The sequence below is a fragment of the Emericellopsis cladophorae genome (genome assembly GCF_022114955.1).
Source record: "Emericellopsis cladophorae strain MUM 19.33 chromosome Unknown NODE_2_length_1295279_cov_118_880017, whole genome shotgun sequence".
In the NCBI taxonomy this organism is placed as follows: domain Eukaryota; kingdom Fungi; phylum Ascomycota; class Sordariomycetes; order Hypocreales; family Bionectriaceae; genus Emericellopsis; species Emericellopsis cladophorae.
In genome coordinates, this window is record NW_026250927.1 from 33,754 (window position 1) to 57,708 (window position 23,955).

Sequence of the window (23,955 nt, forward strand, 5' to 3'; positions counted from 1 at the left end):
TGCGTTCGCACAGCCTTGGGGCCATATTCGCTAGTACACGGTCAGCCCCATGCGTCTTCTAGGGTAAATATACTGCCAACTTACTTGTAGTCTACGCGGCTCAGGCTCGCCATGCGCTGCGCCTCGATACTCTGGGCATCCATATTGGAATGCACGCAGAACACAATCCTCGCCGCTACTTGCGCGCCGAGGAACATGCTCTCTTCGAAACCGTTCCGCGTCCACTCTTGAAGGTACGTAGGCAGGCTGACCGTCTTGATGGCCGTGGGCGTCTGGCTGTGAAAGTGCTGCGACACGACGTGCGTGGCGCCCCCAGCCTCGGAGCCAGGGCCCTGCGGGGTGGCCACCGTCGTGGGTGCGCTGGCACCGCCGGCGACGCCGAGCGTGTTGGCCGTCGTCGCGGCTTGAAGGAGCGGATTCACGCCGCTGCTGCTGCTCACCCCGTTGGGGCCAAGCTGGTGCGGCGCGCCCGTGAAGGACCCGGTGGGTGTCTGCGCCCCCGTGCCCGTTGGGGTGGCCACGTTGGAGGGCAGTTCGGACGTGAACATGGTCGCCGTCGAGGGCGAGACGAGGTGGCGCGCGTTGAGCGTCTGGAGAATATTGTCGCGCAGGCCGCGGAGACGGGCCCCGTTGCCGACAAACACGAGATTCTCCCAGCACGCGGGGCGCATATACTGATCCTCGATCCCTTGGATCGCCCTGTAGATGGTCTGCACGATCCGGTCAATCTCTTCGCGGCTGGCAAACGTGAAACGCTCGAGGCCAACTTCAATGTCGCGCTTCACACGCTTGACGCGAAGTTCGGGCTCGCTTGAGAGTTCCTCAACCTTGGGTTCGGCAGGTGGTTGGCTTGAGGGCTCGGCTTCTGGCTGCGCTGCCGCTGGCTTGTCGTCCGAAGCTTCGCCAGAGACATCAGCTTGCGACTCGGGCTTCGGCTCGGCACCGTCAGCGTTTGCCGACTCTGCAGGTTTCTCCCCTGATGCTGTTGTATCCGCAGTGGCAAGGGCAGCAGGCGCAGGGGCCGCGGCGTCTGCTGCGACCTTTGGCTGTGGCTTGACCTCCTCCTGAACGACCTCTTCAAAGACGAATGTGTTGTGGGTTTTCTCCTTGTTCGATAATCGGGCGGCTTTCTGTGCCGTCGTCTCTACCTCCTTGGGCTTGCGCCCCGGCTTGCCCTTCTCCTTCTCCTTCTTGGCGAGGAATTCCTTGGTCTGTCCGCTCGTAACAATGCTCGCGACGTCCAGGACACCATCGTCGTCGGCCTCCTTTTCGCCTTCGGCACCGTCCTCGCCGTTCTCGGCGGGCTTGGGCGGCAGTGCCAGTTCTTCGACAGGGACATCGCCCGCCGCGCCCACACCACGTGTGTCCTCGGTCGGCAGTTCAGCCAATGCGTCCTCTCCACTCGCATACGGCAGCACCTCGCAGATCACACTCCTCTTCAATTGCTCCGCCATGTCCTTGTTGAAGCCCTGGCCCTTCAGCAGCGCTTCCAGTCGGCGCGTGAAGACCTCCCCGCCGCTGATTGCCCTCTGGCCCGACAGACCGCTTCCAATATCAACGTGGTGAACGACACGACCCTCGTAGATTGCTGACACGTCGACCTTTTCGTACCCAATATCGACGACGGTCATGGTGGGAAACTTGAGTCCGTACTGAGTGGCAACGGCGCTGTGGATCAAGCACAGAGCTGGCGTCCGCGTCTTTTCAAAGATGTATTGCGCAATCGCCTCGCAGTCCGGCCGTGTCCATTGCGGTGAGGCCATCAGCATGATGGGCGTGTTGTGATATGTCGTCGTGAGCATGCTGTGCACGTGGTCGAGGAACGCGAGGAAAGCCTCCATGTTGACAATCCGGCCAGCTATCGCTTCGGTCAGCATGCTTGTCCCTGACCATGGGCCACCAGTGCCAGCGCGTGCAACCTACCTTGCAACGGATACGTCGCGCCCTCGTCTGAATCCACGTCCTCTACCCATTCCTCCGTCTCGACACCCGCAACTGTCTTTTTGCGCATATAGGTACGATACGGCCGCCACGCGTCCCCGTCGCGGAACATTCTCGTCGGGAATCGATGCGCTGGCGGTGTCAATTCGCTGCAGCCCATCTGGGCCAGGGTTGTCTGGCTGCCGGGGCAGATGATGAGGACCTGCTCCTCGCGCCATTTGCCGGCGGACGACATCTTGACAGGCTCCTGGGTGGTGATCTCGACGCAATCGTCAGTGCGTGCTTTGTGTCAAAAGGTTCTACGTTGCGTGAGTGCTGGCGCGGTTCCCACCAAGCTGTCGCGTCGTCGCTCGTCGCGAGGCTGCTGTTCGATTCTTTGCGCGTGCCAACCAGCGGCGCTGCTTGCGGGCTGGGCTGGATGTGGCGCGTGAGCGTGTGGCTGAGCGACAGTGCCAGCAGCTTCATTCACTCGGCACGTGACTACCGTGCTCGACGCAACACGAGCACAGACAGCAGTATTGGAATTCGATTTTATCTTGTTGAAATCTTGTTGATCTTATACAGCTCATTAGACACCCGCGGTCCCCAGACGGAACTCGTACCTATGCTCGGTCTTTGCCATCCCAACATAAATTCCCGTCATCAAACCCTTCCCTCCCTTGTTGGAGGGTCGACTATATGCACACTCAAAAACGCCATGACACCTAATATCCCAGTATTTCGGGCGCTAGCTCCCAATAAATCCAAACTCCGAAACCCTTTGTACATGACAGTGCGAATTTTGAATCGTGATTGTGGTGCCAATAAGCAGCAAATGCGCCCCCAAGTTGTGTCCCAGAGTATCGGGGCGAGAAATACGCCGAATAGTCGGTTCTAACGTAACTCATACATCGTTCATCAAGTCGACGTTGGTGCAGCAGCGGGTGTCTCCGTCTTCGCTTTGGCCTGCTCTTCGACTGGTTCGGCAGCCTCAAAAGTGGCGGGCCCGTCGTCCTCCTTGCCCTCGTTCCCATTGGTAACTGCAACATCTTCTGTTTGCGCTGCAGTTTTTCGTGGTGTCTCGTCTTGATCATCATTTAGGAGAAACTTGTGTTCAGAAGTCGGTGGAGTGGTATACGCACTATCCTCAAAGCTGGAGTGTGAGTCAGAAACGCCCGTGTCGATTGATGAACGAACCCTCTTCTCATCACCATCGCCCCTCGTGGCGCTGGCGGGAGGGGTGATCGTGACAACAGCTTCCGAAACCTCCTCGCTGTTCGAGGGTAGCTCAGGAGGTGCGGATGACGCAGCGTGGCCAGATCCGACTTCTTCAGCCTGTTCCTCTTGGGGGGTGTTCTGGGTCGCTGTTGTGTCCTTAATTTGGTTGTCGGTGATCTCCTTGGACGGTGACTGAGGCTGGCCATGATCGTTGCTTTCAGCGGAAACATCGGCCTTCTGAGCTGCTTTCGAGTCCTCGACAATAGTCTTCGCTGCCTCATCAGCTTCCTGGACGCCTGAGTCAGGTTGCGGCATTTCAACGACGGGCAGTGCATGCTCGGTGTCTTCAACGCGGGGTGTGATGGGTTCGCACTCCTCCGGAGGCGGCGTTTGCAGCCGTGAGGCAACAGACTCGTTCTGGGACTGCGTGGATGCCCGCTTCTTGTCAATAGATCCCGCGTCGTTATCAGCACTGAGATCCGAGCCACTGAACTGATGGCGAAGAGGACTCCGCAAACTAGCCGAGTCGGTTCCCCAATCGCTCCGACTTTGCAAGGAGGCTCGAGCTGGATTTCTGGCCGGCAATGGAGGTGGGATCCGCTTGGGGATATTGACCATGTTGCCCCTGGCGTGAACGACGCGAGACGCGACGGCTTGTGTGCGAGCCGGCTGCACAGCCGCAACCTCGAATACAACGGGGTCTTCTTCGTCACTAAAGCCACTGTCGTCGTCAGACAGGTCTTCGGCATCCGAGCCGGCAGGAAGATTTTTCTCTTCACCATAATGACTGGAGGCTTTCGACCGACGATCAACATCCTTGTCATTCTGTGGGACACGAAGATTTGAGCCATCCTTCTCTGTTTCGGCCGTAGCGACTCCTTTCCAGGATGGCTCGTCGTCCGTATGGGCCAGTGGGGTACTCAAATGCTTGAGCGGGGTCTCATCGACGGTGGTGTAGTCCACCTCTGCCGGCTCTTGCGCTTCGTCGTGCTTGTCCTCGATCTTGGATCGAATCCTTTGGGTCGGACTTCGGCCTCTGTCTTGCTCGCTGCGTCTTGGGCTCGGGCTGGTGTCGGGCGTGTTGTTGACGTCAGTCTGTGTGTGCGCATCGGTGACCTGGCTCCGGATGGTACGCGACGACCTGTAGCTCTCACGCTGGGTGTTGGACTTGAAGGTCTGGCTGCTCTGGCGAAAGTTGGTCCTGGAAGACGCAGCGCTCATGGGACGAGTTTGGAAGTTGAGTTGACTGCTTGTGGGACGCAGCCGGCTTCCTGCTTCACGGATCTCCATGCCGGCCATTTCCAGAGCCAGCACGCCAAACGGATCGGGGTCATCCACCTGGGGCATGCCGAAAGCCTGCGCAGGGCGAGGAGACTGAGGTGTCGAGTTGGGGGAGGCAATATTCGCATCCCCTGGCGCAGGGTCGACCATCAGCTTAGCAATGAGCGCAGGGTCAAAATCCGACCGGCCCTCGGCGAGTTTGATGACCTCAGATAGAGGCCTTGTCTCCTCGACATGGCGTGCTATGCTGCCCGACAGGATGTCCATTTGCGAGGCGTTGCATCCGTAGAATCGCTCGTTCTCGTTGGTGCGTTCGGTGAGAATGCAGCCACTCATGTTGACCCTCTGCTCCTGACCTCGCGCTTTCATATACGTCAGAACAGTGTTGCCCAGACTCTTGAGATCAATCTCCAGGTCCGTCCCGGGCTTGTCCAGCGGCATCAGAGGGCCAGCGGTGAGTCCGACATCCTCCCCCAGCACAACCCGCGATTGGGTCATCGACTCCAGAGCGGCCAGGCTGTTCACGACAAGAACGCAATCATACACGTCGACGCCGATGATGAAGCTCAGTGTCGGCGTGTGAAGCATGATGCCCGTCGGTGGTGACCATGTGCCGTCAGACTTGCGAGCGATGAGGATGCCGGAGCCGCCGGAGCCTGTCATCCACAATCCACTCCTCATGCAAGTGAAGACGGCAATGCCGGCAGCATTTTGAATTATTCGTTTCGGGATCTTCTTTGATACTTTGATGGGCGTACTTGGTTCGTTCGCGGTAGAGTCTGGTGTGGTTTCGTTGAGGGTCGCGAGGTATCCATCCGCTGTTAGACAACATGATCAGTTCCGATTCGCATCAGTCGCAGGTGCACAGGAGGCGCCGTCGCAAAAGACAGGTCCTTACCACAAAAGGATTTGAGTATCCTGGCCGCCTTGTCGCACTCGGCGTCCAGGGTAGCTGGCCAGAAGGCTTCTCGCTGCACGCGGACATTGGCGACGCTGCCAGTGTTGCTGTTCCTCTGGTTCGCGGTCTGCACATTGATCTTGGAGAGGCCGTTGAACAAGCTGCTGGCCCTTGCGCTACTGGTGCTCGACCGATTCGACCACCCAAAGAAGCCACTAGAGTTCGCTGCGGTCTTGTGCTGGCCAAGCGAGCTGCAGCTGGCGTTGTTGGAGTCTTTCGTGGCCGAGTTCGACTGCGCACTCGAGGTCGTCTGGTTGGAGGTGCGCCTGTCCCATGAGGGCAAGAAGGCAGAGACGCGCTGCATCGTGTTTGAATGGAGGGCCCGGCATTCGAGGATGCCTCTCCGTCGTTGTCGTCTTCGAATTGGGCGGACACGACAGAGAGGAGAGCCGGAAGGAGATGGCAAGGCGAATAGGTTGGAATTATGGGCGTGGAGGAGTCAGACGCAGGGAGATGTTGGGTGCGTTTGGGTTGGGATCGGGTCGGGACTAGGTCCAACAGCAGCCTACTAGCCTCAGGTCCGCCAGGTACCTCGCTTACCTTATTCCTGGCTACATATAATCCGTGCTGTACCGCTGCCAGTCGAGTCTGCCAGCTCACAACGTTCCAGACACCAGCAAGGCTAAATGCGAAGTGGTAAATAAAAAGACGGATCCCATAAACCCTGGTTGGTCTGAGATGGTCCAGTCTGAATGAGACTTGTTGCCCGTGCGTACGATCTTGCCAAGTTTCACGGTACGTGGACGACCGACAGGCATCGAGTGAGTGACCAAACTTCTCATCACTTATTGCCAGGGTCCATCGAGGCGTGACAAGCTTTGTTTGCTCGTCGTTGATCGTGGCGAGCTGTTCTCTTGTACGTCAGGGTGAAGTTGGTGAACGCCCGGCTTCCAGCGCTCATTCAGAAGGCACTAACAGGGGCCCGCCCCGGAGGCTCAACCAACATAAGCGGCGAAGCTTTGCGGATTCATCGCCACGCACTCCAGTCTCCAGCTGCTGTCTCTGTGCTCATTATCGGCCCCGGTATTGCTTGTCATGTTGGCAACAAGTCATCGTGAGATTCGCGCACAGCAACGTGTCACGCAAGCCGTTTCCAAAGCGCCGCAAGTATAAACTCGTTTGGAATGCGGTCTCGCCCACCTTGACCGTTTGGACCAAGCACGTTTCTTCTATGGCTAATGCAGACTTGTTGACACACAGACCACACCCACCACACTTTCATGCCGCTGCTGCAGGCGGCACTTCAGAAGCAAGGGGAAACCACTTTTCCCACCCGTCCCTATCCCGTACCGTACTGGACCTTGCGGTGCTGGGGCCGGCCTTGGGCCAGGACATGGAGCCTCTCGGAGGACATTGAGTCGGGCCCAGTGTCCACGTCCCTGTTGCTCTGAGCCTCTGAGCTGTCGTTCACACTCTCTCATAAAGCCATGATTCAGGCCCAGCAATGTGGTGGCCACACCTTGCGACCAAACGTCTCCCGCTCTGCCGCCCACTCCGGGTCCTCTCCTCCTTGACCGGGCGATAATGCCCTTCTACGAGTACGCCCCGCTGCTGTATCTCGACACGAAGTACACGCTTAACCCAGCGGAGAGGACTGGAGGCGATCGGGCCATAAGATAATACAGACAAACCGCTCGCCCCTCCAAGTTCATGTTACGATTGATTCTATTCGGCCATGACTCGACCGAGCCGCCGCTACGTCAATTAGACTTTTCACGTCAGTCGAGTTTAGCATACCCTTACATTAACTGTTCCGAAATGCGCACGCATTGCGATCCGCCACAACGGAAGACCTTTTCGTATACTCTGTACTACGTTAGTAGTAATTGGCGAGGAGTACATGTAGACGATTCTGAAGCCTCGCGCGCGTCATTGCCCTGTGCTTAACTTTTTCGGGAATGGCATAGCGCTCGTCAACTTCGCCGCAGTGAGATGTTGGCCACGACAAGTGCTGGTAGACTACATTCCAGTCATGACGCTGTATGCATGCACGTGAAATGACTGAGCACATGTTCAGAAGTCTAGGTAGGTATATGGTGTCTCAAAACCCCCAGGAAACGAGCAGCTTTTTGCCTTATTGATCAGCCGCCGTCAGTGGAAGATCTGGTCTTGTTACATCTGAAGGTGCCCAACATATACGCACATGTCTCACTCTGTTGTCTCAGCTGCTTTGCAGGCCCCGACGACGTTCCTTGCGCGATTGCCGCTGGTTGGATCGGCGCAAGAACAGGTCTTCAATCTGTCTGCCCATCATCGCCAAACAAAATGTCATATCAAGGGCCTGCTGATGAACGCTCGGCCATCGGCTGGAGTACGATGACGTACGGAGCTGGCGCGAAGGGACTATGCCTCATGTGCCCCATGTACCTCGTTGATTCGCGTGAAACCCCCAGCCTTCTTTCAATTCAAGCTTGCCGATCATGAAAGCATCAACACCAGGTGCCATCAATAGAAGTGGAAGTTGGCCGTCGCATAGGCCTCAACTCAACTCTGAAAGGCACCTCACGCCTGGCCTGGTATTAGTCGCTCGGCCAATCAGAATGCATAGTGTGGAGCTGATCAGGACGACAGACCATCAGCCAACGGGCCTAGTCCCATTCAATTCTTCACCTCACGCACTCACTGTGAACCGTATCCAACAGGGATACTGCCGCTTGACGATCCGTCTCCAAGCCTCAAGGACTACAATGTGACAGGATACACAACACTCCATCGAGAACAACGGCGCCGACTCCCATTTGCGATGTTCAAGTAAGCCTCAGCTCAGCACGTGTACTGTCCAGTCCCTAGCTTACACTACCAAGAGCATACAGGAATCTCTCACCCAAAGCCCGCTTCGGTGTCGGCCTCACCATCATAGCCTGGGGCTGCGCCGGGCCCTACTTGTCTGATCGTGCGGAGGAGGTGTTTGGATTTACGCCGACTGAACAGGACAAGGAGAATCTGGAGAGACTCAAGCCGCGTTTCACCGCAGTCGACCGCGGTGTCCATGCCCATGAGAAGTCATGAGATACTCAAGGTCCTAACATCCGGCATTGATAGGTCAACTTTGGTACTTATAATTCAGGTCTATAATGAATGCACTCTAAAGATTTTGCCTAACCTCTGCTGGTGTACGTACAACTCCTTCCACACACTGTGGGTTGCACTACCGGCCTTTCATCCTGGCGAGACTGTTCGTTCCTGCACAGGATATATACAGCTCATCGTAAACCACTGCCAAGCCACGTCCGTGAGTGACAGAATTCCATGTCTATCGTGAATGTGTGAAGTCTAGTAGCAATGCAACCCTCGCAACTCCGACCCTTGGTTTATTTGCCGAGAATGCATTGCAGAAAATTGAGAAGACCACCGCCGAGCCCGCCCCAAGAATGCAGAGAATACTGAAAACAACTTGTGGCCCAAGTGCGATGCCGAGACCTGACCGAGCCCAGCAGCAGCGTCGAGACAGACTGGCAACGCCAACAAGGTTCAAAAGTAAAAGAAATCAGGGGGAAATGACAAAAAATACACAACGCAACACAACGCAACGCCTTTTGCATGCAATTCGTCTCCTCATGACGCCTCCAAGGACGACATCCAGAGCCCCTTCTAGTCAAACACTGCGCCGATCGATACCACCCCAATGTTGCCAGTATCTAGGCTCGAAGGTGGTGGAGTTTTTCCGTGTCCATCAGACGGAGTAATCCATAGGCTCGCTTGCCGCCTCAAGCAGTCTTTTCTTTGTATGGCATGAGGTTGCCGGTCCACTTCCACATAGATCTCAAGTTTCGTGTGGCTTACTCGTCGAATGTGGATAGCCACACGCCAAACATTCATGTGACTCGTATTGCACTCCGCAGTCTTCAGGAGAGGGGACTATGCCTCTGTGAGACGCAGCGCTTTGGAGAATCAAACAAGGTGTTGGTGTTTGGCTTCAAAGCGACAAGAAGGATTCGGAAAAGCCTTGGAGAAAGATGAAAGTCTTAGAAGACAGTCGAACAGATTTTGACACTAAGAACCGTGATTGGCTGCAGGAGCTTGGCATCGATCGGGCACGGCTCGACAGAATCAGGATCGGTTCTGGTTGCGGTCTGCGTCTACCAGAGTTAGCCTGTGTAGTCTAGGGCAGATTTGGGGAACACTTACCAGCCTGAAACATCTGCGACCAGTCAAGACCAGACTGTTGATTCGGGTTCGAGCTTCCATACATCGGCATCCCATTCTGGCCGGTGGGCATACCGTTTTGACCGGGAGGCATGCTGTAGCTAGACATGGGCTGGCCGTTCATAGTGTTTTGCACCTCGTTGCTGCCGTAGGGCTGCGAACCACCCATTGGGGGAGGACCGGGCGGCATGGCCCTGCGATCTCCGTTAGAGTTGTCGAGTCGGCCAATGCTGCTGGAGCGAGACATGTGGTTCTGGTCGGAGCCCATGTTGTTCATGCCGTCCTGGACGGGCACCATGCCGAAGGGATGCTGTCCCATATTCTCTTGAGGCATGTTGTTGAGACCGTTGAGCTGATTGAGGTCGCCCTCCTGGCCGGCAGCGGTGCGCTGAGCGTGCTTCTTGACGTGCGCCTGGGGGTGCGAAAGATGGCTAACGCCCGTAGGGTTGCCGCGGCGAATGGAGCACTTCTGGAAGTGACGCTTGAGGATGTCACTCCGAGAGAAGGTATCCCGGCAGAGTACACACATGTAAGGACGGTCGCCGGTGTCTGTAGGGAGTCAATTGTCTGTACGCAAAGAGAGGTGCGCTACATGGAGACTTACGTCGGAGAAGATGGCGCTTCAAGTGCTTAGCGTGCAGGTACGTCTTGGTGCAGTGAGGGCATGGGAATTTGCCATCGGCATCCTTGACAGGGATCACCGTGCTTTTGGCTCCAGTACCAGCAGCCGGTGCAGCAGGGCGGCCGGGGGCACTAGGCAGGATACCTCTACGACCTTGAGAACCGACGACGTGCGTCGGCTGTTCACCTTCGGGAACCATGGGCTGCTGCTGATGCTGCTGCATCATCTGGCCACCAGGCCCATACGGCGAAGGCGCACCGGGCTGCTGCGACATGATGCCACCCGGGGGCATAGGTCTCAGAACAGGAGGACCGCGGTTGCCACCAGGAGGAGCAGGTGCAATGGGCTGCGGTCCCGCGGAGGTGGTGGTCGCCTGGGGCATCATACCGCCCGACGTCGGGTAGCCAGGCTGCGGCTGGTACTGGTTGTGCTGCTGGGGCGGCATCGAGTACATGCCACGGCTGGCTCCTGGTTGCGACGTCTGCTGCTGGTAGCTAGGCAGGTTGACATGGTTCGAGTTTGGCGTGTTCGGAGTGCCAGGGGTCCGCGGCGTATGCGGGTTGCTCCCGTAAAGCTGCATGTTAGACGCGGAGGGCTGCAACGGAGGCAGTGTCTGGGGAAGAGGAGAAGCGGATTGAAGATGGTGAGGCGACACGGCAGTGGGAGATGGGTATGTCTGAGGGGGCGCGGACGAGTTGGTTTGCGCGTAATGAGAGCTTTCCATAGGTGATGCTCACACGAGACGCGTGTGTGCTTTGATGGCGAAGCGCGCGTGGTGACCTAATCAATGTGGGGGGGAAAGATGGAGGCACCAGGTAGGCGACGATGGGCGACAGTGAGGGTGCGTCGCGCGCAAAGCGTGAAGCAAGCGTGGACGCGATGAAAGTATCACGAAGGACGCAAGTTGTGGCGTCGTCGGTAGACTTTCGCGATGTGGATGCAAATGTCCCAACGCGGTGTTTGAGGCTCGTGCTCGTGGCAGTTTGCTGTGGTCCTAGGGAGGGCCCTCTTTCAAAGTAGGTAGGTGGTGGGTGGTTGTAGAGGGGAGACTTTGAGGTGGAGAAATGGGTCTCGAAGCTTTTTATTTCTTCTGACCGAAGCGGGCAGGCACGCAGCAGATTCGAGGGCAGGGAAAAAAAAAATCAGTGCCTCGACGACGTCGGAGGGGGTGCTTACAACCACTATTCGGGGCGTTGAGACCTCTGAGCGATCAGATTGGGCCGACGAAGGGTGTGGGTGGTGTGAGAGTGTGTGGTGGCAGCTTGGTCTGGCCGGCACGTATCCGAGAGAGGATTAAAGTCGCTCTCACAGCGTTGGTTCAAGGCGCGAGTGATCGCAACACGATGGCAGCGCGAACGGGAAGAGTGGTTGATTGGAGACACTTGCGACGTTTTGGGAGAGAAACTCTGACGGTGTGTCCCACTTTGAATCTCTGCGGCGCGCTTTGTTGGAGACAAGTGGGCCTCTTGGTGCGTTCAAGTGCCACAAAAACAACGGACTTCTGATGGGTCCCGACAGTGTGGTCCTCAAATTTGGCGACAGGTACGGAGTAGGTGAGATACTAGTCGCGAAACGTCGTAGAGCAACAATTGCAAATCAGTAGGCAAGTGAAGTGACAAGGAAGCGAGGCTTCGAGACTTAGTGATTCCTTACTCTGATGGCAAGGTGAGGGAGAAATAAGGTGAGAGAGACGGAAGAGCAAGAGTGAGAAGGGAGAATGGGGGGGCTTGTGGTGAAGAGGGATAAGGTCGGAGCGTAGACGGACCTGGCCAAATAGCTGGCTGACAAAAAAAAAAAAAAAAAAGAATGAGGTTCAGGTGCCCCCAGGGTGCTAATCGACGCCTGTTCAGCGCTCTGCAACCGTCACCTCGCTGGCACAACCACTACGTTCATGCAGGGCAGCGTCCGACGTCACTGGGCGATCACCAAGAGGTCCAGTCCAGTCCCGATACTGGCGCAGTTTCTTTGAACCAGTATCATACAATGAACCTGTCCTAGTCCTAGAGATGGAAAGATCGCAGCTCCTTGGAATCCCGCGTGCAGTCATCATTATCGAATCTTCCGCAGCAACGATAATACTGGCACGTATCCTCACCAGTTTGTTACTACAGCTGCATTGCATCAACAGTAATGCCCGAAAAAGGAAACGTCGCGCCGCCCAGGATGTTAGTTGCGCAGCACCACCCCTGTCGTGCCCATTAGGACAGGGATGGTTGCGCCTTCCAAAGTACCGGTACGTGCTCCAATGAACCGTTTTCAGCGTTCCATGCTGTGACTGATGAGTCGCCTGATCCGTGCCTTGAGCGTGCACTGAGTCAGACATCGCTCGTGCCGCCGACGCGTTCCTAACATGAACGTTCGTCGTTTACATGTTTCCGCTGTAGCCCCACTCCTATTTTCCCATCACCCGCTCATCAGAAACTGTGCGTTCCAGTCGTTGGTAATAATCATGACATGCGTATTCCCAAGTTTTTTAAGTCTCTAAATACGCGCGCAATGTCAAGTGCGTCAGGGCATGTTCGTGTTTTTTGTTAAGCATTCTTATTAACGTTCCCGCGAAATGTACTTCCGCTGCTGTTGTCACCTGCTTAACAATGGTTACAAATCACCAGTTTATCCATTCGGGACCTGCTTGGGAGTGCAAAGTATAAACTTCCATAACATTAATCTATTTACGTTTTCACTTTCACCTTCTCGAGTCTTCGAGATTTGTGACTTTTCTTGGCAGCAAGATGCTCTAGAACACTATTGTAGCAATAGGCAAGGCGCAGCCAAGACGCTCGTGTTAGATGCGCAATGGTGAGCAGGCCTAGATCCTGCTAAGTAGTATGCCACTAGGCAAAATGCATTGTGCTTTTGTATCTTACGGGCTCATACAAGCCTTTGATCACGACTACGTGTCAAACGTACTCCTTGGACTGTTCTGCACGTAAAACCACGAGCGCCTGGTTGTTATTGTGTAGTAGTAGCCCATCAACTATTAATTATATATAACATACATAGTACGGAGTGCTATGTAGTTTAATGGATGGATAACAGTGGGTATTGCGCGCCCACCAGACAAGGGGAATTTGTTTTGACAGGTAACCCAGTCGAAATTCTAACTGTTCCCCCTCATCGATGCTAACGATCTGTTCGAGCAAAGCTAGGCTCTGCTGCCATGATGAGGGAGAGGCCCGCTGTTCTTGGAGAAGAGGACTCCAGTCAGGGACGCTGAGGGGGCCACGGGCGCCATTCCACATAATATACAACCTCAGCTCCAGTCTTCAACAATTCCCCTGGCCCATATTCACGTGGTCAGCATCGTAGAGTTTCTGGCTCTATAACGGGCTTAGTACTGCGAACAATTCCACGCGAGGAACAACGCATCACAGTATGATCACATCATAATATTCTACGTGTAAATTGTCGTTGCCAAGAAACGGCTAGCTGGCGCCTGAAAGCCATCAATTGGCTTTCGGGCAATCTCGCAAACTGTGACCGTACCGTGACCTGTCGGGCGTTGTCCGAACACCGAAGGCTCGACTTGACTCGACGACGATCTTCCAAGCTCGGACTACAATTCGACGCACTGATGAACACGACTCGGGATACCTGCGAATCATGACCAGGTAATTTTGATACATATCTGTTATCGGTCTGCTCAGTAGGTGCCAAGAATACCGGGCCACGACGCAAATGGACAAATGAAAGGTTAATTACATGTAGCGAAACCTCTTGGCTCGCTGCGCAACCCGCCATGATCGTCAGCAACAGCAGATGGTCCAACTTGGATCGCATTTTGGTGGTTTATGTCATACCTTACGAATGGCGGTCCGACGCACCCTCTTCTCGCCCACCTTCACTTCCTTCCATGTTACCTGAACCAAAGTCAATTCCTGCTGGTTTTTGGCCATGGAAGCTTGAATAAACTCTATCTTCATTTGAAGGGCCGTGCACGGAATTGGTCTAGTCGATTGTCTCATCCCTTCAACTTATTTGTTGTTGATGCAGCAAAGTATGACGGAAAACGGTGTGTAAACACACTCGCTTCCGTGTAGCCGTTCGGCCGGCTTACTGCTTTGGGCAAGCCGGCTGGACGCACGTAATGTGGCTAGAGGCACTTAATATTACCTCGGCTAATCGCTGCCAAAGTATCCGTAATACCAGTCTCTTGCGCTCTTCTTAATCTGCTTCTAGCCAAGCATGCTCTGTTGCATCTCGAAAGGCGCAGGAATCTCCACCAGCACAGTGTTTGACGATATAGTAAATGTGTGCAGTTGATAATCCACCAAACAAGCTTGAAGAACCAGGCACGCAGCGGGATGGTACTTTTACGGGGCCCTCGAGAGCCTCAAGTGGAGAGTTGAGTGCCGACCGATTCTCCAACACTGCGTCTATCGTGCCCCATCAACTCCACTAGGACAGACGTCTGGGTCTGTCACACTCACACGACAACGCGGCGTATTCTCACGCGCGAGACAGCCGCCACTCACATCTGCGCAGATCACGAAAATGCCAACATCTTCATGAAGGAGGACAACTGCAGTCGGTCCTTCATCGTAGCGAGACTTGCGATCACATGCATGCCAGCGGTACGGCTGTAGCGACGGCCAAAAGTATCCAATCACAGGTCGTTGTTGGCAGCACCAACCAACGGGGTGATTGATTAGCCGCTCTTCCACAAGTCGCGAGCAGCCGCCTGTCGCTGAACTGCTTTCACAATAGGATGACAGTCGCTGCGCAAGTTGGACCACGTATTTCGGTGCTTGAGACCCAAAGAAACGGATAGAAGTGGCGTGCGTGAGGTGCTAAAGTGGTGTGTCTGTTCTTGTACCACCAATCGCTACGGTGAAAGTCCAGGCACGTAGTTGGCTCTAATTGCGCGGCAGCTACCGCAATGATTAGTATGATTACGCATGACATTAGTTCCTCAGCCAGAAGGATCTCCGGCCGTTTTATTACTGTATTAATTGCTGATCGAACTCTGGCTGCGACTGGAGTTTGGAGCTCACGGCCGGGCCGGTGCATTTACGTGTACGTCACCCTCACCCTCCTAGTTGGCTATAGCTGCAGGGAACCCAAGATTTAGCGCAAAATCTACTGCATGATCAAGACGTGCATGCAGGCGCCACTCAATTTCTAGCGGTGGTCTTTGCGCGCAGACCCCCGCCCGGCTAGAATGTCGGCACAGTAATTCAATGGTTGAGGTACCGCTACCTTGACCGTCTCCACTCAAACGCGACTGGAGGCGTGAAGCCTGAGAGTCAATGGATGGGGGCCATCTCGGCGGCCACGTGGAAGTGGCTTCTCAGCTCAAGCCTCACGACTATTCTCAAGGGCACGCAGCAAGTCTGGGCCACAACAGAAAAAGGTCCACGAGGTTGCATGACTCTCACGACGAGGCTCATCCAAGGAAGTTGGAGGCTCATGTTTCACCGCCGAACAGCCTCGGGTCCGTGTCCAGCTTGCCAGAGTCTTGACTCCTGGGCAACCGGGCATAAATCGGATGCACGTCGGTCTCTGATGCACCGGCGTTTAGCTGACCGCCGACTCTGCCATGCGCGGTTTAATTCTACACGCCATATGCCAGTGTGTCATGTGGCCGAAAAAAACACGAGAGGCACGAATATGGCGAAAAGTGTCGGCAGGTCGCGCGCGGGCAATCAAACGGACTGTGCAGATTTGGGAGTGCTTTCCGGCGCGACTGTTCCGCAGCAATACACCCCTTCAGCCATTGGAACTCCTCACTCAACCTGGTGGTGCGTGAAGCTTGCGCTGCCCAAGATTCAAGTGGCACCTTTGTTGATGTCGACGTGCCGCGCGCATATATATCAGCTGCCAGCACGTCAAGGTTGTTTGGATACAATGTGCCTGGATATCCACTGGTCTTGATGGAGTCGTGGGTACTGGATACTGACCGCGAGGCCCCGTTCGGATCTCGGATCAAACATTGATGGAGTTTAGGATCCGCTCCTTCTAGACGTTCTTCGGTCTCCATCGCGCTCGAGATGGTGGTGTGGGCGGCTGTAGAGTTCCATAATAGCCTTTGGTTGATGTTGAGGCTTTGAAACATGGACAAAACGACAGTCTCTCGCGCAGTGCTCGTGACTACGCTGATAAGTTGTCGCGGCCTGTGATACTCATACAATCCTTGAACGCCAGGTCGCAATGGTGACATGGTTTGCAAGATAAACCCTTGGCAGCGCAAAAGGGCAAATGCTTGCAGGTACTTTTCCTTGCTGCTGCCCCCACGCCAACTCCGACGCACTCCGTACGTAGTCGACTGCCGAGTGCCAACTGATGCATCCGTCGGTTGTGTCCTGACAATGTAGGTTTTGTTAGGGTCACTCGCGATTGTAAGCATAGGTACGTATTGTATGGCTGGTTCGGCTCCTGATTTGCTTCCCAATGTTGCTTTCTACAGGCTACAGCCGCCTTGCTCCAGTAAGGTGTTGTGTAAAGCAAGCTGTGGTTGACGTTTCGTGAATCCTCTTCTTGTTGTCTACCCTGCCTCACCTTTCGAATTGCGAGCTCCACGCTAAATTACCCTTGCGCTGGAGCACCTCAAAAAATCAATCAGGGCTATACACACCCGCCCGTGATGTTTGACTATGATGTCGCACTTGTTGGCGAAATGTGCAGGGTAAGCAAGAAGATTTCTCAAACAACACGAGCCTGTGGCTGCCAGACAAGGACAAGTCAAGCTTTGCACGAAAGTCGACATTGCAGCAACAAAAGTCAGCTAGGGCACTAATCTATATCAAAAGAATGATTCTCATGTCGTTGCGAATGAACAGCTGGTTGTAGGAACATTCATTGCACACAATCACTTCAGAAAGTCACATGACCAGGCGTCGTCTGTCCGGGCCCATGTAGTACCGACGCCGTGCTCTCGGACTACGTGATTGGTTGATCCCAAGTCCGACGTTGTAACTTTTCTCGCCGAATGTCACAGGAGAAGTACGCGACGACCTAGACGTCGAAGGCTGCCAGTCTTCACCACATCGCAATGGCGAACCCATCAAGTTTGTGGCATACAGCCGGCCGTGTCGCACAGTCGACAGGCCGCTCGCTAGCTACACCTTCGCTCACATCGCAATCTACCGCCCGTTTCTCTACATCGGCGCATCTTTGTAAACGCAAGCGACGTGCGACAAACCGCGACAACAACCCGAACCGCGGTGTGTCCTCAATCTATCGATCCGGACCTCGCGAGCCTCTGTCCATGTCTGACATTCCGCTACCGCGCCCGAGAGAATTCACGCCTAAAGTCGAGGTGGACAAGGACCATGGTCTCTGGGGGTTCTTCCCACGGCCGGGGACATGCCTCATGACCCCAGAAGAAACCGAGAAATATGGACGATCATGGACAGCCGAGGAACTGAGGCGCAAGGGATGGGAAGATTTGCACAAGCTCTGGTGGCAATGCTGCCGAGAGCGCAACATGCTCTCTACGAGCATCAAAGAGCTGAAGAGGTCCAAGCTTGGCTTTGGCCAGTCGGAATTGGAACAACGGGACCTCACGGTAGACCGCCCTGGCAATTCCTTTTGTTTAGATTTGGCACTAACCTGCGTCGCAGGTCCAAGCGACAATGCGCAATATCAAGGCCGTGCTCACAGAACGTTATTACACCTGGGAGGATGCTCAAGCGGTAGCAGCCATCGACCCCGAAATAGACCTACAAGCCGTCGATGGCTCAGCGTACAACCCAGGGTCGTATGTCGATGAGTTTGAAGCCAACGAGGACGCCTGGGCAGGGAACAAAGACGCTCTCCCCGATGCTCCCGAGTTTGACAACCCAGCAAAGGAAGAGGCCAAAGCTGAGAAAAAGCTGCAGTCATGATGGATCGACGAAGCCATGCGTTGGTCGAGGAGCTGAGAAGGGATGCACCGACGCCAAGGTTCTGTATAATTGATTGTATTAATTACATACCGCGACGAGTTCCGGGAACCACGTCATGTAGCACATAAGCGAAGCATGCTTGCCCGATATTCATTGCAGCATCATCTCAAGGTACACGACATGCATTTTTGTGACCGGCCATTGATGGATGCAATTGATAAATTTGTCTGTAGAGTCCAAGTACACACCACCAAGCTTTTGAACCCTATATGGATATATGGCTCGCATCCTGTCTAGAGCTAGATGTGAGGCCGAGAGTCATACATGGCAGTCCCAGACAAACAGCACTAGGGTTAGCGAGATAACTACACTGTGGTACGTAGTCGATCTGGACATAAAACTGGAGCTTTACATATACCACTACGACTAATGAGTGCCTAAGGTTCCAGAAGAACCATGCCAATGTGCCCTTGCCACTGCAGGTGCATTTGCTCACCGACCATTTAGGCTCCTGTCACCATGACAATCCCAGTGGAGGCCAGGCCTTGTTGAACCCCGCCTTGGAGCAGCTCCCGCTTTCAACCCACCGACTGACCTCTTCGACCTGTACCTTACCTTAGCTGTTGCACTTTGCTACTGTACATCAGCCGAAGATAAATTCAAACGCCCACCATGGATGAGATCGCACCCGAATACGATGTTGTGGTGCTAGGCACTGGTGAGCCTTTTGACCTACCTCCTTCTGGCTGCTTGCCATCTCATGCGGGGCAGCGGCCAAAGCCGCCATTTTGGAGAGAAATGCCGTACTGACGTCCTTCTTCCAGGCCTGACCGAGTGTATCCTGTCTGGGTAAGACAATGCACGATACTCGAAGGTGACATTCGAAAAACTAACGAGAACCTTGTAAAGTGTGCTTAGTGTCAAGGGCAAGAAGGTCCTCCACATCGACCGCAATGCGCACTACGGCGGGTACGACAGCTCCGGGACCACTACTACGACATTGCCAGCTAACCAGACCACAGTGAGGCCGCTTCTGTCAACCTCGAGACGGTATGAATCAACACGCTGCTGCCAGCCGACCGAACAATGTCTGACCACAAGGATAGCTTTTCAAGAAGTACGGCAACTACTCGCAGGGCGAGGAGCCATGGAAGAAATACGGCCGCCTTAATGACTGGAACATCGACCTGGTCCCCAAGTTCCTAATGTCTTCTGGCGAGCTCACCAACATCTTGGTCTCCACCGACGTCACCCGTTACCTCGAGTTCAAGCAGGTTGCCGGCAGCTACGTCCAGCAAGGATCCGGTCCCAAGGCCACCGTGGCCAAGGTGCCTTCGGATGCTGGCGAAGCGCTGAAATCGCCCCTCATGGGAATCTTCGAAAAGCGCCGCATGAAGTCGTTCATTGAATGGGTTGGCACCTTCGACCCCAAGGATTCGTCGACTCACAAGGGTAGGATAGCAGAGCGGACATCAAACAGAGCTATGGCTAATGTGGGTTAGGCCTCGATATCAACAACTGCACCATGAAGGATGTTTTCGACAAGTTTGGCCTGGAGAACAGCACCAAGGACTTCATTGGCCACGCCATGGCTTTGTATCAAACCGACGAGTTCATCACCGCCAAGGGCAAGGCACCCGAGGCCATTGAGCGCATCCGCTTGTACGGAAACTCCGTTGCCCGCTACGGCAAGTCTCCTTACATCTATCCTCTCTACGGCCTCGGAGAGCTGCCTCAGGGCTTTGCCCGTCTCTCAGCCATCTACGGCGGTACTTACATGCTGAACACCGATGTCGACGAGATCAAGTACGACGGCGACAAGGCCGTGGGCATCAAGGCTACCATGACTGGCATGGACGAGATGAAGTTTGAGACCAAGGCTGGAATGATCATTGCCGATCCGTCCTACTTCCCTGGTCAAGCAAAGGTCGTTGGCCACGTCCTGCGCGCCATCTGCATTCTAAAACACCCGCTGGCCGGCACCAACGACAGTGACTCGGCTCAGCTGATCATTCCTCAGTCGCAAGTTGGCCGCAAGAACGGTACGTGATGGGTTCCTCCAAACTACCAAGCTCATGTTAACATTACAGATATCTACATCGCTTGCGTCTCGGCCGCGCACAACGTTTGCCCCAAGGACTACTGGATCGCCATCGTTTCGACCATTGCCGAGACCACGTCGAACCACCACCTCGAGCTGCAGCCTGGTCTGGAGCGTCTCGGAAAGATTGAGGAACAATTCATGGTATGTGACAGAGGCCCCGCATGCAGGACGCTTTCTGACAATCTGTACAGGGTGCCCCCATCCCCATTTACGAGCCTACTGAGTCTGGCTCGAAATCCAACATCTACCTCTCCAAGAGCTACGACGCATCGAGCCATTTCGAGACAACTACAGACGACGTCAAAGACATCTACCGCCGCGCCACTGGAGAGGAGCTCAAGGTTGAGGGTCTTCGCGAGGGCATCAATGTTGAACAATAGAGTGGTGAAAGTTTGATTAATGCGTAGCATGGAAATGATATCAAAACCGACTGGCCTGAGTGGAATTGTGAGCAGTGAACGCTTATAGGTTCATCGATGGCAAATGATGGAACGAATGCAATTGTATAGATCATAATCATCAAGAGCGTATCGCTCTGTATCATCTAATCAGGATCAATCCAGGCAAGCCCTTGCTTGACACGGATACTTTTGGAAAACCCCACGCCTGTAACGCCAGCACACCATAACCACACCGCCAGGATGCCACGAGAAATGGATGGCGGCAGTGGTAGCCTAACGACGATTCGTCTTGCCCATGCCACGCTTGCCGACAACCTGCGGCGAAGTTAGCCAATGATTCTTGTACAGCCTTGCGAGTTCGGGGTGGTCTTACCAAGTGCTTTGTGATCGAGGCGGTTGTGTGCCTATCGGCCTCACCCTGCCTGGCGCTCCTGTTCATCTTCCTCTGGTTCAGCTTGGCAATGCGCTCCGCATTGGTCCTCGACTCCTCGTTGGCGGTACCAGCTTCCCTGCGGTTCTTGATGGGAGCTCTGCTGGCGGGTCTGCTCATGGAGCGGACGCGCGCACGGGCGTTATCATCGAGGTCCATGGCATCGCTCGCTTCAGTGCCTAGGCGGCTGCGGGACATGGAGCGACCGCGGGGTCTGGACTCGGCACGGGTGCGGTCCATGATGTCGGCGGTGTCGATACCCCGGCGATCGAGAGCATCGTCGAGCTCGGAAAGCTTCTTCTTCTGCAGGCTTCGGGGGATAATGGCCTGGTTCTTGAGGCGCTTCTTCATGCGAGCCTCGTTGCGGGTGAGGGCGATCTGCTCCTCAATCTGCTCGGCCTTGGCCAGAATCTCAGCGGCTTCATCGTCATCAATGTCCTCATCAGATTCGTAGAAGCCCTCGGCCTCGAGTCGCTCCTCCTCCTCCTCCAGGGCAGCCAGCTTGGCCTCAATGTCGGGGTCAATGAAGTCGTAGACGTTCTTGCCATTGTGCAGTTCAGGAATCGCGTCATACTTCCATTCAGGGTTGGCGAGCTGCCAGTCGGCACGCATGTCAACGCTGAAAACTCCGGCGCCACCGTTCTCCACCTCCTCGTCGCGGGCGAGCCTGCGGCGCTCGGGATCGCTCTTGTCGTACTTCTTCCTGTCTTTGAGACCTTCGGGAATAAAAGGCTCGAGAGTCTGACCACCCATGGGCTGGGCGACGTGGATACGAGACATGACATCCGCGAGACGACCGCCAATCTCGCCGCTGGCGTTTGTACCCGCCTTGAGCTTCTGATTGACACGGTCGGCAATCAGGCGCTCGCAAGCCGCGTTCTTCACCTCCTGGACACCCTCCTGCGTGTTGCAAGAGAGCTGCAGCAATTCGACTTCGTTGGACTTGAGGAGTCCCTGAATTTCCTCCTGAGTCTCAATATCAAGGTCTTCAGGGCGGACCACGTCGATCTTGTTGATGACAAGGAAGACGAGCTTGTTCGCAAACAAGGGCTTGATGCTGCGGAAGAGCTGGATCTGGTCCTTTACGCTGTAGCCGCACTGCTCGGACAAGTCCATAAAGTACATGATGGCGGATCTCAGATGGGCAATGGCCGTGATACTCTGCATCTCGATGGTGTTCATCTCCTCCAGGGGGTGATCGAGGATGCCAGGGGTATCAATGGCCTGGAATCGCAGGTATTTGTAGTCAAAATGACCCACAAACAGACTCTTGGTGGTGAAGGCGTATGGCTGAACATCAACATCGGCGCGAGTGACACTGCGGAGGAAACTCGACTTTCCGACGTTGGGATAGCCGCAAATTAGAAGAGTGCGAGTGTTGGGGTCGATCGACGGCAGACGACCCAGATGCTGGCGGACCTGGTCGAGGTACATGAGGGAGTCTTTGAGTCGCTTGATGATGGTGGCCATGCGACCGAGGGCAGCCCTCTTGAGTTGCTTGCACTGGAACAAGGATTGCGCATACTTGATGAGGCGCACGTAGTCGCGGGAGATGGTCTCGATCAGATTCTTGGCTGTCGACAGCTGGCCGAGAGCGATCTTGAAATGGTCGGCATCGTATAGGGTATTGAGGAGATCCTTGTGGAACGGGTGGATGTCCTGGAGGCGAGGGAAACTCTCGAGGATGGCGCCAAACTTCTCAGAAAAGGTCTCTTGAGTGAACTTGACCTTTCGGGTGTAGAAGGCTGCGCGATGTCAGCTAGGGGCTCGGGTGGTGCGCACTTGCTGGTGGTGTCTTACCTCGGATTCTGCTAATTTTGAAGCCAGCGCGAATCTGCGTGGGCAGCTTGCGCTGTGTCCTGCTGAGGACAATGTCGAGGAACTCCTGCTGGGTAGGCACCGGAGGGATGTCCTTCCATGTCGTCTTCATGATGGGCGAGTTTTCTTGTGAAGTGCTGATTGAATGCTCGCAGAGAAGAAGGACAAACGACAACCAGCAAAAACAGACTGGGGTTGGGGAGCAGGATCAATCACTATCTACGGGCGACGGCGAAGTGGAAGGCGGTCAATTTTTTTCCAGTGCAAAAGGTGGGCGTTTGCTGGTACGGCTTATCGATAAACTTTTTTTCCATGGTCCCCAAGGGACCTCAGGCTGGGCCGCTCACTGCAGTCACCCCGCCAGGCCCACCGTCCGCTGATCGGCCGTCGTGGTCGATGCCAAGGTAAGAATTTATCACAGGAAGAATCGCGCTGCGTGACATATCCAAGCTGCAAGCACAAATACTTTCTTCCTTCCGGATAAGAGCCAGAGCCGTCTCGCCTACCGAAAGAAGCTGCAACAACCATGGCCTCCCAACTGCCCGAGTACAAGCAAAAGTTCCTTGAAGTTTGCACCGCGGGGGGCATTCTCAAGTTTGGCAACTTTGAGCTCAAATCGAAGCGAATTTCGCCGTACTTCTTCAATGCAGGCCTGTTCCACACAGCGCGCCTAGCAGGTGCCATCTCCGACGCCTTTGCACACGCCATTATGAATGCGCAGAAGGAGGATGGACTTGAGTTTGACATCGTCTTCGGCCCCGCGTACAAGGGTATCCCGCTCGCCTCCTCCATCACAGTCAAGCTCGGGGAGATTGAGCCTGCCAACCTGGACACCATCTCCTACTCATTTGACCGCAAGGAGGCCAAAGACCACGGCGAAGGCGGCAACATTGTCGGTGCCTCACTCAAGGGCAAGAAGATCCTAATTGTGGACGATGTCATCACCGCCGGCACCGCCAAGAGGGAGGCTATCGAGAAGATTGAACAGGAAGGCGGCAAGGTCGTCGCCATCGTCGTCGCCCTGGACCGCCAGGAGAAGCTCCCTGCCGCTGACGGGGATGACTCAAAGCCCGGACCTAGCGCAGCAGGCGAGCTTCGTAAGGAATTCGGCATCCCAATCTTTTCCATCATCACGCTGGATGATGTGATCAAGGGCATGCCGTCGGTTGCGTCGGAGGAGGATCTCAAAAGAACCGAGGAATACCGGGCCAAGTACAGGGCTGCAGACTAA

The 23,955-nt window shown here is 55.0% G+C and overlaps 8 protein-coding genes across 8 annotated transcripts; 4 read left to right on the forward strand and 4 right to left on the reverse strand.

Moving 5' to 3' along the window:
• Window positions 1-80: 80 nt before the first annotated feature.
• J7T54_006746 (uncharacterized protein) lies at window positions 81-2,176 on the reverse strand (the record flags this gene model as incomplete). Its single annotated transcript, XM_051506877.1, has 2 exons — window positions 81-1,858; window positions 1,924-2,176. The coding sequence occupies 2 exons, from the start codon at window positions 2,174-2,176 to the stop codon at window positions 81-83; spliced, it is 2,031 nt and encodes a 676-aa protein (XP_051365960.1).
• Window positions 2,177-2,838: 662 nt separating this feature from the next.
• Window positions 2,839-5,681, reverse strand: J7T54_006747 (SH3 domain-containing protein; the record flags this gene model as incomplete). The annotated part of the gene is made up of 2 exons (XM_051506888.1): window positions 2,839-5,237; window positions 5,318-5,681. 2 exons carry the CDS (start codon window positions 5,679-5,681, stop codon window positions 2,839-2,841), a joined length of 2,763 nt encoding a protein of 920 aa, XP_051365961.1.
• A 2,439-nt stretch (window positions 5,682-8,120) lies between these two features.
• On the forward strand, window positions 8,121-8,386 carry J7T54_006748 (uncharacterized protein; the record flags this gene model as incomplete). Its single annotated transcript, XM_051506899.1, has 2 exons — window positions 8,121-8,128; window positions 8,191-8,386. The coding sequence occupies 2 exons, from the start codon at window positions 8,121-8,123 to the stop codon at window positions 8,384-8,386; spliced, it is 204 nt and encodes a 67-aa protein (XP_051365962.1).
• A 1,041-nt stretch (window positions 8,387-9,427) lies between these two features.
• On the reverse strand, window positions 9,428-10,725 carry J7T54_006749 (Fungal specific transcription factor domain; the record flags this gene model as incomplete). Its single annotated transcript, XM_051506910.1, has 3 exons — window positions 9,428-9,450; window positions 9,506-10,072; window positions 10,128-10,725. 3 exons carry the CDS (start codon window positions 10,723-10,725, stop codon window positions 9,428-9,430), a joined length of 1,188 nt encoding a protein of 395 aa, XP_051365963.1.
• Window positions 10,726-17,136: 6,411 nt separating this feature from the next.
• J7T54_006750 (54S ribosomal protein L4-like protein) lies at window positions 17,137-17,971 on the forward strand (the record flags this gene model as incomplete). The annotated part of the gene is made up of 2 exons (XM_051506921.1): window positions 17,137-17,652; window positions 17,708-17,971. The coding sequence occupies 2 exons, from the start codon at window positions 17,137-17,139 to the stop codon at window positions 17,969-17,971; spliced, it is 780 nt and encodes a 259-aa protein (XP_051365964.1).
• Window positions 17,972-18,643: 672 nt separating this feature from the next.
• On the forward strand, window positions 18,644-20,455 carry J7T54_006751 (uncharacterized protein; the record flags this gene model as incomplete). The annotated part of the gene is made up of 8 exons (XM_051506933.1): window positions 18,644-18,689; window positions 18,796-18,820; window positions 18,881-18,940; window positions 18,994-19,021; window positions 19,078-19,423; window positions 19,474-20,013; window positions 20,062-20,216; window positions 20,267-20,455. 8 exons carry the CDS (start codon window positions 18,644-18,646, stop codon window positions 20,453-20,455), a joined length of 1,389 nt encoding a protein of 462 aa, XP_051365965.1.
• Window positions 20,456-20,749: 294 nt separating this feature from the next.
• On the reverse strand, window positions 20,750-22,836 carry J7T54_006752 (nucleolar GTP-binding protein; the record flags this gene model as incomplete). Its single annotated transcript, XM_051506944.1, has 3 exons — window positions 20,750-20,791; window positions 20,850-22,651; window positions 22,707-22,836. The coding sequence occupies 3 exons, from the start codon at window positions 22,834-22,836 to the stop codon at window positions 20,750-20,752; spliced, it is 1,974 nt and encodes a 657-aa protein (XP_051365966.1).
• A 414-nt stretch (window positions 22,837-23,250) lies between these two features.
• Window positions 23,251-23,955, forward strand: J7T54_006753 (Orotate phosphoribosyltransferase-like protein; the record flags this gene model as incomplete). Its single annotated transcript, XM_051506955.1, has 1 exon — window positions 23,251-23,955. One exon carries the CDS (start codon window positions 23,251-23,253, stop codon window positions 23,953-23,955), a length of 705 nt encoding a protein of 234 aa, XP_051365967.1.